The sequence below is a fragment of the Ceratina calcarata genome, unplaced genomic scaffold (genome assembly GCF_001652005.2).
Source record: "Ceratina calcarata isolate Rehan_Ccalc_2016 unplaced genomic scaffold, ASM165200v1 scaffold907, whole genome shotgun sequence".
Lineage (NCBI taxonomy): Eukaryota > Metazoa > Arthropoda > Insecta > Hymenoptera > Apidae > Ceratina > Ceratina calcarata.
This window is the reverse complement of record NW_017180442.1, coordinates 1-14241: the sequence shown is the minus strand read 5'-3', so window position 1 is coordinate 14241 and position 14241 is coordinate 1. Positions and strand designations below refer to the sequence as shown.

General features: G+C 39.3%; 3 protein-coding genes across 3 annotated transcripts; 2 read left to right on the top strand and 1 right to left on the bottom strand.

Moving 5' to 3' along the window:
* Nucleotides 1-119: 119 nt before the first annotated feature.
* On the top strand, nt 120-2234 carry LOC108631534 (uncharacterized protein K02A2.6-like). Its single transcript, XM_018035521.1, has one exon. The coding sequence runs from the start codon at nt 120-122 to the stop codon at nt 2232-2234; it is 2115 nt and encodes a 704-aa protein (XP_017891010.1).
* Nucleotides 2235-3486: 1252 nt separating this feature from the next.
* Nucleotides 3487-6925, top strand: LOC108631533 (uncharacterized protein K02A2.6-like). Its single transcript, XM_018035520.1, has 2 exons — nt 3487-6654; nt 6872-6925. The coding sequence occupies exons 1-2, from the start codon at nt 3487-3489 to the stop codon at nt 6923-6925; spliced, it is 3222 nt and encodes a 1073-aa protein (XP_017891009.1).
* A 4883-nt stretch (nt 6926-11808) lies between these two features.
* On the bottom strand, nt 11809-13809 carry LOC108631532 (uncharacterized protein K02A2.6-like). The gene has a single exon (XM_018035519.1). It carries the CDS (start codon nt 13807-13809, stop codon nt 11809-11811), a length of 2001 nt encoding a protein of 666 aa, XP_017891008.1.
* Nucleotides 13810-14241: the final 432 nt, after the last annotated feature.

Below are 14241 nucleotides of genomic sequence, written 5' to 3'. Positions count from 1 at the left end.
AAGGAATCGAAGGGGTTTTCGTACTACTTGATGATATACGCATCGCGGGTAGAACTACAAATGAATTACTAGACAGATTAGAATCTGTCCTTAAGAAATTACATGAGCATAACATTAAAATGAATAAAGAAAAATGCGAATTCTTTCAAGACGAGATCGAATTTTGCGGATACGTGATAAACAAGTATGGGTTGCATAAGAGTAAGAAAAAAATGGAGGCGATTAAAAACATGCCTCGACCTCAAAATGTAAATGAAGTCCAATCTTTCATTGGTTTTGTAAGGTATTATAGCCATTTTATTCCAAATGCAAGTAATCTATTACAACCGTTACATAGATTATTACAAAAGGGGATTAAATTCAAGTGGTCAAAGGAATGCGATAAGGCATTTTTACGAGTCAAAAATGAGTTCATGAGCGACAAATGCCTTACCTTTTACAACCCAAACTTACCATTAATTCTAGCAACCGACGCTAGTCCTACAGAAGTCGGTGCGGTATTATCTCATAAATTCCCCGACGGAACTGAGAGACCAATTATGTGGATTTCACAATGTTTAAACAGTACACAAAGAAAATGTGCTCAAATCGACAAGGAAGCATATGCTATTGTTTTCGTGGTAAAGAAATTACATAAATATTTGTATGGGAATAAATTTACGCTCATTACGGATCATCGCCCATTAACGCAAATATTTTCTTTAAAGAATAGTCTACCGACTTATAGTGCATTACGTATGCAACACTACGCAATTTTTTTACGAGCATACAATTACGATATCGTTTACAAACGTTCAGAAAACAACAGCAATGCTGACGGATTGTCAAGATTGCCAATTCCAATCGAAAAGGGAAATGTAGATGTGATAGACATATTTTACGCTGATACGTTACAGACTTTACCAATATCAGCGGATTTATTACGTTCTGAAATTAGAAAAGATCAGGAAATATACAAAGTAGTTGAAGCCTTACATGCAGGTAAACAACTACGTGCGAAAGATACCTGGAATATCGATCCGAGAGAATTTAGTCTAGAACAAGATGTACTTGTCAGAAACCAAAGAATCGTTATTCCGAAAACGTTAAGAAACAAAGTTTTGCAAGAATTACATGTAGGACACTTTGGTATTGTACGTATGAAGGCGCTTGCAAGAGGACATTGTTGGTGGCCTAACATCAATTCTGAAATCGAACACTTAGTTCGAAATTGTACCAATTGCTTGGTGAATCAACATCGCCCTCCGGGTGTTGAAAAACATATTTGGGAACCGCCAGCAGGACCTTTCGAGCGCGTCCATATAGATTACGCGGGACCATTCCGAGACAGATACTTTCTGATTCTGGTGGATGCATATACCAAGTGGCCTGAGGTTCATATTACACGAGGAATGACATGTAAAGAAACGATTACTGTTTGCAAAAGAATATTTTCAACATTTGGCATTCCAAATATTCTAGTATCTGATAATTATTCTACTTTTAAATCGGACGATTTCTCAGATTTTACAAAGAAGCTAGGAATTATACATAAATTTACAGCTCCGTATTTTCCTTCAACAAACGGACAGGCGGAACGCTACGTACAAACGATCAAAGAATCGTTAAAGAAAATGAATAACCATGGAGACTTCGAGAATGACCTCCAGGATATACTTTTGCAATATAGAATTACGCCGCATACTGTTACAGGTGTATCGCCTGCGCAATTAATGTTTAAGCGAGATATACGATCTAAGTTAGATTTAATGAAACCATGTTTACGTAAAGTTAAGGAATTTACTTTTAACGAAAATAAGAAAATACGTGAATTTAAGTTAAACCAAAGAGTCGAAGCGAGAAACTACGGTGCCAGCGAATTATGGCTTGTCGGGAGAGTTACTGAGCGCACAGGTAGACTACATTATAAAATTACTCTAGACGACGGTAGAGTATGGTTGCGCCATGCAAATCAAATACGCAGCATAGGCGATGATGTTCCTACGTCTACATCTAACAACGATGACGATTATAATGTACCCCTCAGGGAACAAATCAATGTTTATCGGCCAGCGATAGAACATGAAGCTGAGAGTAGAAGCACTTCACTCAGTTCAAACGCAAGTTCGAACCATAGAACAGTGAACACGCCAACAGACCCTGTACCAGCCGATAGAGGAAGTGGAAGCGCTAGGCCCAGAAGACAAACTTCGTTGCCGATACCTTTCAGAGATTTTGTTATGAATCAGTCATGATGTATTATTTTTTTACTTTAGAGAGGAGAGTGTTATATATATACATGTATATTGCGCGTACATTATATATGTGTGTGTTCGGTGAGGTAGAGCGCAAGTCGCGCGACAGACACTCGTTGTACAGCGTTCTAAAGTGGCTTACACGTGCCATGTACAAAGCAGTTTTATATCTGATTAAATATTAAGCATCCGAGTATAAAGCGTGCAGTTTAATGTATTTTCAACCTTACGAACCTACTACACCCCAAGATACACAACAGGAAGAACGTTTACATCGAGAGAATTCAAGAAATTCATGCGTGAAATAAACTGTGCAATTAAATACACTGCACCATACCATTCGGCTACAAACGGACAAGCGGAAAATGTGGTAAAAACGGTCAAGAATGTACTAAAAAAATTGTGCGAAGGAAATAAGTCGGTACATGACAATTTATGTAAACTACTTTTACAATATAGAATAAGCATACACGTACAAACGGGGAAAGCCCCAGCGGAACTATTTTTCGGCAGAAAAATGAATTCACACCTAGACTTTATACATCCTAGGTACAAACAAATTTCGACGTATGTTAAACATAACGGAAGAGTGAAATTATTTTCCTGCGGAGAGAGAGTGAGTGTGCGAAACTACGTGGGTAAGGAGACATGGCTCTTGGGAAGAGTAAAATCAAAAATAGGTATTTTACATTATGAAGTACGATTAGATAAAGGTAACATTGTACGAAGACATGTAGATCAAATGTTAAAAATCGGAGAGAATACGTTTGCGAAAGATACTGCGGAGGTGCAATATTACCCTCCTCCACCAGTAAATGATAACAATAATAACGATTCAAATACAGGGGTATCGAATACAAATACAAACGAACAAGAGAACCCAAATAGGCCAGAGTTAGAGACGCCTTCGAATTCGCGTATTCGACCGTTGCGAAATCGTAAACCCCCGATCCGTTTACAATACGATAAATTTTAATTTCTCATACTTTTCTTTTCTTTACAAGGGAGAGTGTGATATTGCCAAAATATACGAGAGCGACTAGGACGGGCGATCCTAGGCAAGTGGGGGGAATAGGAATCATACGTGCGAGGCAGGCGAGAATCGCTCGCTCTCTCTACGTCCTGCGGTCGTGCCGCGAACACGCATTAGTGTATCTAACTGTCCGTTTTCTAACTATTGTTAATTTCTCATTATCATTATATATATATTATAAAAATACATAGCAAGTGGCGACGAGGACCTTAAGTGCGAATGAATAGTGAGCCGAAGGGTAAAGGAAAAATCAAAACCGGAGAAGATTCAAAATCGAAGGCAACGGTAAGCACAGCAGCTAGTACAAGCATACACGATACACCGACACCGCCGATTCTGAAAATGACGGAGATTCCAGGTTCTTTTAGAATTGAAACATACGATTCAACGAAACATAAATGGAGTACATGGTTACAGAGACTCGAAGGAGCATTCGCAGCTTTCGAAATTACAACTGAAACAAAAAAAAGAACCTATTTACTTCAATACATAGGTATTGATACATACATGAAACTAGATAACGCTATGGATGGCATAAATCCGTACCTTACAGCATTAGATACAATAAAGGAAAAGTTGAAATCAATTCTAGAACCGGAACCTCTGGAAGCGGCAGAGATCTTCGTTTTCCATCAGCGGAAACAGCTAGAAGACGAATCAATACGTGATTTTGTCAATGATTTACATAAATTAAGCGCCAAATGTAATTTTGGAACATATTTGAAAACGGCTTTACGTACGCAACTTATAGCAGGGTTACGTAACCCAAATATTCAAGCGAGACTGTTAGAAACACAAAACTTGACCTTCGATACGGCGGTTACCACAGCTATTACAATGGAAATAGCCGAAAGCAGTACGCGGCAATTACGTAATACAAACACGAACGCAGAGAGCATACAATACATAAATTCCGACGAAAATCGGCACAAGATCGGTACGCACAGAAAAAATTATCAGAAGAGAAATCCAGATTCCGCAAAGCTTTTGCCGAAAAATTCAAAAACGAACGCCAAGAGTTCAAATTCTTACGTACACGGACAAAATTCAAGGAAAATTGCAAAATCCAGGAACATTAATTGTTATCGTTGCGGAAAAGAACATTACGCCAGCGAATGTACAATAAACAAGAATGTTGAATGCAATTTTTGCAAGAAGAAAGGGCATCTATCACGGGTTTGCTTCGCGAAGAAGAAGGAATCTGCGAACACGGTGGAAGAGATATGCACAATCGACAGCGCAGCAGCAAGGGAGAAATTCGTCCTGCAGGTCCTAGTGGAGCGCTATCCAGTGGATTTCGAAGTGGACACGGGTGCTGCCGTAAGTTTAATGAGCGCAGAACAAGCGAAAAGTCTCTTCCCTAAACATAAGGTATACAATTCAAATATTAAGCTACAATCGTTTAATAAAGATCCAATCGATACGGTCGGTTATATTAAAGTACAAGTAGAATTTAAGACGCGTAAAATCTCTTTGAATTTATATATTGTTCGAATACAATGTAAGCCCTTGCTGGGAAGAGAGTGGTTCCGAGAACTAATACATACAGACAATCTGTTCAAAACAAAAGAGGTCAGGATAAACTCTGTACATACAGTAAACGATGAGCAAATCATACAGAATTTATTACGTAATTACGACATTTGTAACGAACGAGTAGAACCAATAAAATTTTACACGGCAAAATTTACACTTAAAGACAACGCGAAACCAATTTTTATTAAACATAGAAGCGTTCCTTTCAAATTGCAAGATAAAATTAAGAGAGAACTCGATAGTTTGGTTGCTAAACAAATCTTTATTCCAGTCAAATCATCAGAATGGGCTACACCCATAGTGCCTGTTTTAAAAAAAGATGGAACGGTCCGTATTTGTGGGGATTACAGCGTAACATTAAATAAGAAATTAGTAATCGATGAATACCCTCTTCCCAGACTCGAAGAATTATTTTCTTGTATGGCGGGTATGACAGTGTTCTCTAAAATAGATTTGAAACATGCGTATTTGCAATTACAAGTAAGCGAAGAACAACAGAATTTGTTGACGCTTTCAACTCATTGCGGACTTTACAAACCTACGAGGCTAATGTTCGGAACAGCGTCCGCTCCTGCCATATGGCAACGTACGATAGAAGGAATTCTTCACGATATCGACGGGATAAAAGCTTTCCTAGACGATATACGTATTGCAAGTCCTACAAAGAAGGAACACATTGAAAAACTAAATTTAGTTTTTAAACGATTGCATGATCATAATATTCAGATTAACTTAGAAAAATGTGAATTTTTCAGAAGTAGTATTCATTTTTGCGGGTACATAATCGATAAAAATGGAATCAACAAAGATCCATCAAAATACGCGGCAATTAAAGATATGCCTCACCCGAAAAATAAATCGGAAGTACGGGCGTTTCTTGGTTTTGTCAACTATTACGCACGATTTATTAGAAACTTGTCAACAATTTTACACCCTATATACAATTTGCTAAAAGATAAAGTTCCTTTCAATTGGAATAAACAATGTGAAAACGCATTCATTCAGGCTAAACAAGCTTTCTGTGAAAATAAAATTCTCGCGCATTATGACCCGAAATTACCGTTAATTCTAGCCGTTGATGCAAGTAGTTACGGGGTCGGCGCGGTACTTTCTCATATTTATCCCAACGGATCAGAACGAATCATTCAATGCGCATCCCAAAAGCTAAACAATGTACAACAGAAATATGCAAATATTGATAAAGAAGCATACGCGATCATATTCGGAATAAAGAAATTTCACCAGTACTTATTCGGTACGAAATTTACACTGATTACGGACAATCAAGCGTTGACACGCATTTTCTCGCCGGATAAGAATTTACCTACATTTGCAGCGTTACGTATGCAACATTATGCATTATTTTTACGCGCGTACAACTACGAAATACGCTATAAAAATTCAGAAAAGAACGCCAACGCGGACGGCTTATCTAGGTTACCGTTAGATAATGAAAATAATAATTACGATGTAGCTCACATTTTTCACGTTGAAACGATCGAATCCCTACCTATTACAGCGAACGAAATTGCAGAACTTACAAGAACGGATGCAGAATTGCAACAAATTTACGAGGCAATTACAAATAAAAGAACTCGATCAAAAGAACAAAAATTCAATCTAGAGGAATTCTCTATTTGCAACGATGTAATTTTACGCAACGATAGAGTAATCGTACCCGTGAAACTCAGGAAAAGAATGTTGACCGAGTTACATTGGGGACATTTTGGCATCGTTAAAATGAAGAATTTAGCTCGTACTATAGTATGGTGGCCTTCGATGAATAAGGACATTGAGAATCTGGTAAAAAATTGTACAATTTGTAATTTACATAGGAACAACCCAGCAAAAGTGAGTACCCATCCGTGGGAAGAAGCCAAAAACGTTTTTGACAGAGTACATATAGATTTTGCAGGGCCGTTCCTAGGTAAAACCTTTTTGATTCTAATCGATGCATACTCGAAATTTCCTATTGTCAAAATAGTTAATACAATGTCTTCAGAAAATACAATTTCAATTTGTAAAGAAATATTTAGTGAATACGGAATGCCGAAAGTCATTGTTACAGATAACGGAAGAACGTTTACATCGAGAGAATTCAAGAATTTCATGCGTGAAATAAACTGTACAATCAAATACACCGCACCATACCATCCGGCTACAAACGGACAAGCGGAAAATATGGTAAAAACGGTCAAGAATGGGCTAAAAAAATTGTGCGAAGAAAATAAGTCGGTACATGACAATTTATGTAAACTACTTTTACAATATAGAATAAGCATACACGTACAAACGGGGAAAGCCCCAGCGGAACTATTTTTCGGCAGAAAAATGAATTCACACCTAGACTTTATACATCCTAGGTACAAACAAATTTCGACGTATGTTAAACATAACGGAAGAGTGAAATTATTTTCCTGCGGAGAGAGAGTGAGTGTGCGAAACTACGTGGGTAAGGAGACATGGCTCTTGGGAAGAGTAAAATCAAAAATAGGTATTTTACATTATGAAGTACGATTAGATAAAGGTAACATTGTACGGAGACACGTAGATCAAATGTTAAAAATCGGAAAGAATACGGTTGCGAAAGATACTGCGGAGGTGCAATATTACCCTCCTCCACCAGTAAATGATAACAATAATAACAGTTCAAATACAGGGGTAACGAATACAAATACAAACGAACAAGAGGAGCAAAGTAGGCCAGAGTCAGAGACGCCTTCGAATTCGCGTATTCGACCGTTACGAAATCGTAAACCCTCGACCCGTTTATAATACGATAAATTTTAGTTTCTCATACGTTTCTTTTCTTTACGAGGGGGAGTGTGATATTGCCAAAATGTAAAAGATCGACAAGGACGGGCGATTCTAGAAAAGTGGGGGAATAGGAGCGAAACGTACGTGCGTGTCGAGCGATAATTGCTCTCTCTACATTCTGCGTTCGTGCCGTGAACATGCGTTAACGTAATTAGATATCAGCCTCCCGCTAGTGTGTCGAATCTATTAGTATTATTATTATCAACATATATATATATATATGACTTATATATATATTTCATGACTTTCTGGAACTGGAGGGCTTATACCAATCTCGTGTCTTCGCAACAACCGACGCAATTTGGCTTCTTGCGACTCCCCGAACGTATCGAGGATACGTCGCTTGAAAGCCTCGTATTTACCGTGCTCCGGCGGAGCAATTACAATGTGACGTACAGCCACAAGCGCGTCACCGGTTATGTTCACGCATACCGGACTGAATTTGTCCTCATCCTCCGTTTTACGGTTTTGCGTAAAGAACATCTCCACTTGCCGGAGCCATAACTCTGGATCGTCCTTGATGAACGTAGGAAACGTACACTTGTCCGAACGCTGCGCGGGCGCGTGGGTATTAACGGAACCAGGACAGTCATGCGATTGAGATTTACTGTCTCCGAGTCGTGACTGGTTACGCGTTACTGGCATCACAATATCTCAATAACGATATGTGCGCACTGCACTGTCTTACAACACGCACGAGAAAACGGCACGAGTACGCTCGCCACTTGCACTTATTCGAACTCCAACGTTCGACTGAGTTCAGTTCAGACGTTAACAGCACTGCCCGTGACGATTACACTGTTAAAAAAATCGACATTTTACAAACGCTTTAAGTACAACCGGAATAATGACTCGGTGACCCCACATGAGACACCCCTGTTCAATTGTCAATTCGTTTTTCCGTACATCAAATGCTTTTAAAGAATCATGTACCTTCACAGGCCAGCCATTATAAGTGTACTCGTAGACTCGACATAATATTTGATCTGTCAATGTTTCGTCTTTTAGAACCGAACAATCAATGCTTTTAACATCTTCACTTATAAAATTTAAGTACGAAAATTCCTCTAGCTCGTTCTTCTTCACAGCCTCTTTGAAATCAGTTATTAGGTTGCGCGACAAGCTATCAACTGGACTATTATCTTCATCCCTTATGTATTTAATTTTAAAATCATATGCAGACAGAAAAACTGCCTAAAACTGTACATGGCTAGCGGCCATCTGTGGCAGCCCTTTCTTGGGTCCAAAAATGAAAGTTAATGACTTGTGATCCGTTTCCAGGACAAATTCTCGGCCATATACAAACTGATGGAATGTCTTCACCCCAAAAACTAATCCTAATGCTTCCCTATTTAACTGTGAGTAATTACGCTCAGCCTTACTGAGCACTCGAGACGCAAACACAATTGGCCGTTCCTCGCCATTACACATACGACAATACTGAGCCTAATTCTTTTGGCGATGCATCGCAAGTATCTTTGATAGGTACATCCGCTTGATAATGTACTAGGACTTCATGCGACATTAATTTCTCCTTAGCACGTTGGAAAGCATCTTCCTGAGCCGCTGTCCACTGCCAACGCACATTCCATTTAAGTAAGTCATATAACGGGCTCACTATTTTCGCATAGTTCCTTATGAACCTCGAGTAATAATTTGAAAGGCCTAAGAACGACTTTAGATCTGCCTCGTTCTCGGGTCGTTGCATCTTCACAACCGCATCGACCTTATCTTTAGATACGTGTAAACCTTCGCCATCAATTTCGTATCCTAAAAATTGCACTCGTTTTTGATCAGCTTGGCATTTTTCCAATTTGACTGTCAAGCCACATTCTTTAAATCGACTCAGCACCATACGCAAATTACGATCATGTTCAGCTTGATCGTCTCCAAAAATGAATACATCATCAAAATACATGACAGTGTAACACTTTCACAACCGCTGACACCAATGTGGTGTCATGGGCAGGCCAGTCGTTGTATGCCGGTGACACTCATGTGGTGTCATTGGTAGGCCAGTTGTTATTTGCCGGTGACTCCCACGTGGTAGCAGTGGCAAGCCACTTGCAACTTTTCTTAGCACGTCAGATACTTAAATGATGCAAAATTTTATTACTCAAAACCTTTTGACTACTAAAGAATCTATCACGAAGCGCTTAGGAGAGACTGAATATTATCGCTAAGGACTGAATACTTTTTTACGAAATAAATTTCAATTTTGCTTATTGATAAGCAACAAGGTATGTTGTTTCTGAGAATTTGGCACGAATACGATAAAATAATGGACGATTCTGGACGAAGGCTTGTTTTCAGAACGTCACATTGTAATTCGGTATATAATTTCAGTAACATTGTGAAAATATTCCCTAATAATAATGGATTACGACGAAGATAATAGTTCCGAAGATTATTATGCTGATGTGCTTTCTCATGTTCCTGCCGATTGTGATTTAGAAGAAACAAGTGAAGAAGGAAGTGATGCAGAATCTGTCGATTCAGACATTATTACTGGAGTGCGAAGAAAACGACGGGTCCTGCCGTTACCGAGTTCTTCTGACGAAAGCGACGAAGAAATGCATTTAGAATGGACAGAGAATTGGATAAAACTACGAATAATAATGAAGCTTTTAGGGGCACTCCGGGTCCTACTGTGTTTCCAACAAATACAAGTATGGTTGATGAATTCGTAGATATGTTTATTGGAAACGATTTATTTGAATTTATTGCCACGGAAACAAACAGATACCACGCACAGAATTGTGGAAAGTATAAAAAGCAAAAAAAAAGTGCCAAATGGTTCGATGTAACGGTGGCAGAGCTGAAAAAGTGGATTGGTCTAATAATTATAATGGGACTTGTAAAAAAACCAAGAATGGAGGATTACTGGTCCACAAATCCACTGATAGAGACTCCAATATTTTCCAAGACAATGAGCCGCAATAGATTCAGGCAGATATTGACATATATTCATTTTGCAAACAATGCTAACACGCCTACCAATGGTAACCGACTCTTCAAAATACAATACTTAATCGAATATTTCTCCAAAAAATTTGAAGAAAATTTCAATCTTTCGCAAAACATTTGTATTGACGAAGGTATGATATCGTGGCGCGGAAGACTTAACTTTAAAACTTATAATCCATCCAAAATTACAAAATATGGTATCCTTATTCGAATGCTATGTGATTCTGCTACTGGATATATTTCGAGTTTTAAACTTTATTGTGGCGTTGGGCAAAGTTTAAACACCACGATAATGGAATTATTGAGACGTTCCTTTGGAAAATGGCACCATCTCTATATGGACAATCTGTACAATAGTGTTGCCCTCGCAAAAGAACTACTTTTGAAACAAATCCGAGTGTGTGGAACAATAAGGCGTGACCGAGGACTACCAGATTCTTTAAAAAATGCGAAATTGAAAAAATCGGAATCTTTGTTTAAGCGACAAGGAGAAATACTTTTGCAGTTGTGGCAAACCTCGACAAACAGAGTTGTCCGAATGATATCTACAATTCACAATGCCAAATTTGTGGACACTGGAAAGATTTGCAGAAAAACTGGCCGGGCGATTCAAAAACCCAGATGTATTTTTGATTATAATCAGCATATGAAAGGAGTGGATCGAGCTGATCAATATTTAAGTTATTACCCTATATTCAGAAAGACTCTAAAGTGGTCTAAAAAGGTTTCATTGTATCTTTTTAACTGCGGTTTGTTCAATGCGTTTAAAGTATATAAACATATGAACGGAAGTTGTGGTAAAACTCTGGCATTTCGTGAATTCCTGCTGCGTGTAGCAAGATATTGGATACAAGACAGAGACATCGAAGGGAATTTTACAAATCCTACAACATCGACTCATCATCATCAGGATCCACTTCACAGACTTTCTGGAAATTTAAAACACCACCAATTGATTCCAATTAGTCCAACTAACAAACGTAAAAGAAGAAGATGTCACGTATGCTATTCACATCGTCAGAGAAAAACCACTAGATTCATGTGTAAAACTTGCAAAGTTGCATTACACTTTGGGAACTGTTTTGCTACCTTTCATCAAAAAGAGAAATATTAAATAAATGCGGAACTTAGTTAAATGGAGTTATTTTATAAAAAGCAGTTAATTTCATTATGTTGTCATGAATTTTGTTTTATATTTGTACAATAATGTTGATTATTGATTTATAATAATAATGTTAATTGTTTCATGAATTTACGTAAAGTTTTTTCTTCCAAAATATTGCCGGCCACTGGCGACGTTTCACTGCGCAAACATGCAGTTGTGAAAGTGTTAATGCCGGATAAAATTTTCTCCATTTCTGCTTGGAAAAGGCCCGGAGCCGGTGATACCCCATACATCAGACGATTGCATTTATACAACCCCTTAGGTATCGAGAGCACAACTAATTGTTTAGATGCTTCATCTAACTCGACTTGTTGATATGCGCTAGCAAGATCTAATTTCGTGAATTTTGCTGCTCTCGACATCTGAGTCGCTAAATCAATAATGCGCGGAATCGGGTGCCTGTTACAGTCTAAGTCTTTATTTATGGTATCTTTAAAATCCCCGCATATTCTTAACTCACCGTTAGCTTTGGGTACCGGTACGATGGGAGTTGCCCAATCGCTCGTAGTCACTTGTTCTAGTATTCTTGCTTCTACGAGTCTGTTCAATTCTTTTTCAATTTTGGTACGTAATGCGTATGGCACTGGTCTTGGCTTACGAAAAATGGGTTTAGCCCGTAACGTAATTTTAGCCTTATTATACGTCCCTAACCTATCGCTGAAAACTTCACCAAATTCTTTAATAATGGCCTCTACAGTCGGTGATTGCGTCAGCTTCTGTATATTGTTCAATTTAAGGCTACCGACTTGCAATATTTCAAGCTCAGACAACCATCGTCGCCCTATGATAGGTGCGCTACTCCCCGGTATCACGAACAACTCTAACCACCGCGTTTTACCTTTGTGACTAACCGTTAATCCTAATATACCTTCTGGTACAATGACGTCCCCTTGATATGATTTGAAACGTCTGTGCGTTCTCCTCAACGGCAACGCTGAAAATAGTTCCGAACTATTCCTATAAACTGTTGAAATCGCGGAGATAGGCGACCCCGTGTCTACTTCGAACTTTACCGGACACCCCTCAACCAACAACTCGACGACAATTGGTTTATCTCCCGCAATTGTGAAGGTATTGCTCCCTTCCCTACTTAAATGAAACATGTTGTCTAAGCATTCGGTGATTCTGTCTACTTCAGCCACAAAATTTTGTTGTTCGCGTTTACTATCCCGGTGCTTATTACTTTTCTTACCGTTATCCTTTTTCCCAGATTTTACTGCCTTTGCCGAATCAGTTTTGTTCTTACAAACATTCCTTAAATGGCCCTTTTTACCGCAAAGGTTACGACCGTACTGTTTATATTTACAGTTTACCGTTATATGGTTTGTCCTACCGCAACAATAACAGTACCTTACGTTAGAATCTTCTTTCTTCGTATTCGTCGATGAAGTCCTGCCTTTGCTTGCTACGTAGTTCACTGTGGCACTGCTGCCCGGTGACTTCATCTCTGCCGCATTCTTCCCTGCCAACTCCAAGGACAATGCGAGCTCGACTGCTCGTTGATAGCTTAAATCCTTTTCCCCGAGTAGTTTCTTCTTAATAATGTCGCTGGACAATCTCCATACGAATTGATCGCGCAGACTGTTCTCCAAGTTATCCCCGAACTCGCAGAATGTTGACAGCCTTTTCAGGTTTACTAGGAACCTTTTGATATCTTCCCCTTCCTTTTGAGTACACTCTTTGAATTTGTACCTTTCGGCCATGGGGTTAGGCGCCGGCTGCAAATGTTGCCTCATTGTTTGCTTTAATTCTGCAAACGACGTTTGTGACGGCAAGTTTGGTGTCGTCAAATTCCTGAGAAGTGCATATCCATCCTTCCCCAGTAATGTCAGGAACAGGGAAACCTTCTTATCTTCACGGACTTCATTCGCCAGTATATACATGTCTAACCTTTCGCACCACGACGTCCAATCGTCGTCTAGCGAATATTCTGAAATGCTGCCGATCGTACCTTTTACTATCGTGGTCGCGACTCGTTCCGGTCTGCCCGCTGACAATAGCGCTTGTGCAGCCATTAATTTCTTATTCTCTTGTAACGGGCGGTTCGGCTGAGCCATCGATAGGTGCCGTGGTGGTGCTGACCGCTCGTCCCGGAGTACGCGGCTTAACACTAAAGGGAGGTATGCTCAATGAACGAGACGATTTACGAACACAATATTATTTATTCAGTGACTATGAGGATGGCGCGGATGGTGCGGAAGGCGCAGCTGCTTCTGTTGGTGCGGGGCGCCTTGCCACCGGACTTCTACAAAGAGATGACCGCTCTTAACTCTATGCGATATGTACAACATTACGCGAATGGACTATAACTACGCGGGCTTTACTCTACGTCACAAACTAAATCTATCGGAATACGCGAAGGAGAAGGCGGGTCACGCTTTGACTTTGGCGCGGTACGCGTACTTCAATTACTTACAAGGGGAGGCCAACATACGTACGACACGGATTTTGATGAGTCTCACATATGTTGTAGTGTAGATGTAGTACAA

Excerpts from the sequence above, each read along its gene's own strand:
- LOC108631534 (XM_018035521.1), top strand. The coding sequence starts at position 120 with ATGAATAAAGAAAAATGCGAATTCTTTCAAGACGAGATCGAATTTTGC.
- LOC108631533 (XM_018035520.1), top strand. The coding sequence starts at position 3,487 with ATGAATAGTGAGCCGAAGGGTAAAGGAAAAATCAAAACCGGAGAAGAT. Across the intron at positions 6,655-6,871 it reads ATAGGAACAACCCAGCAAAA|ATAACGGAAGAACGTTTACA; the intron begins GTGAGTACCCAT and ends TCATTGTTACAG.
- LOC108631532 (XM_018035519.1), bottom strand. The coding sequence starts at position 13,809 with ATGGCTCAGCCGAACCGCCCGTTACAAGAGAATAAGAAATTAATGGCT.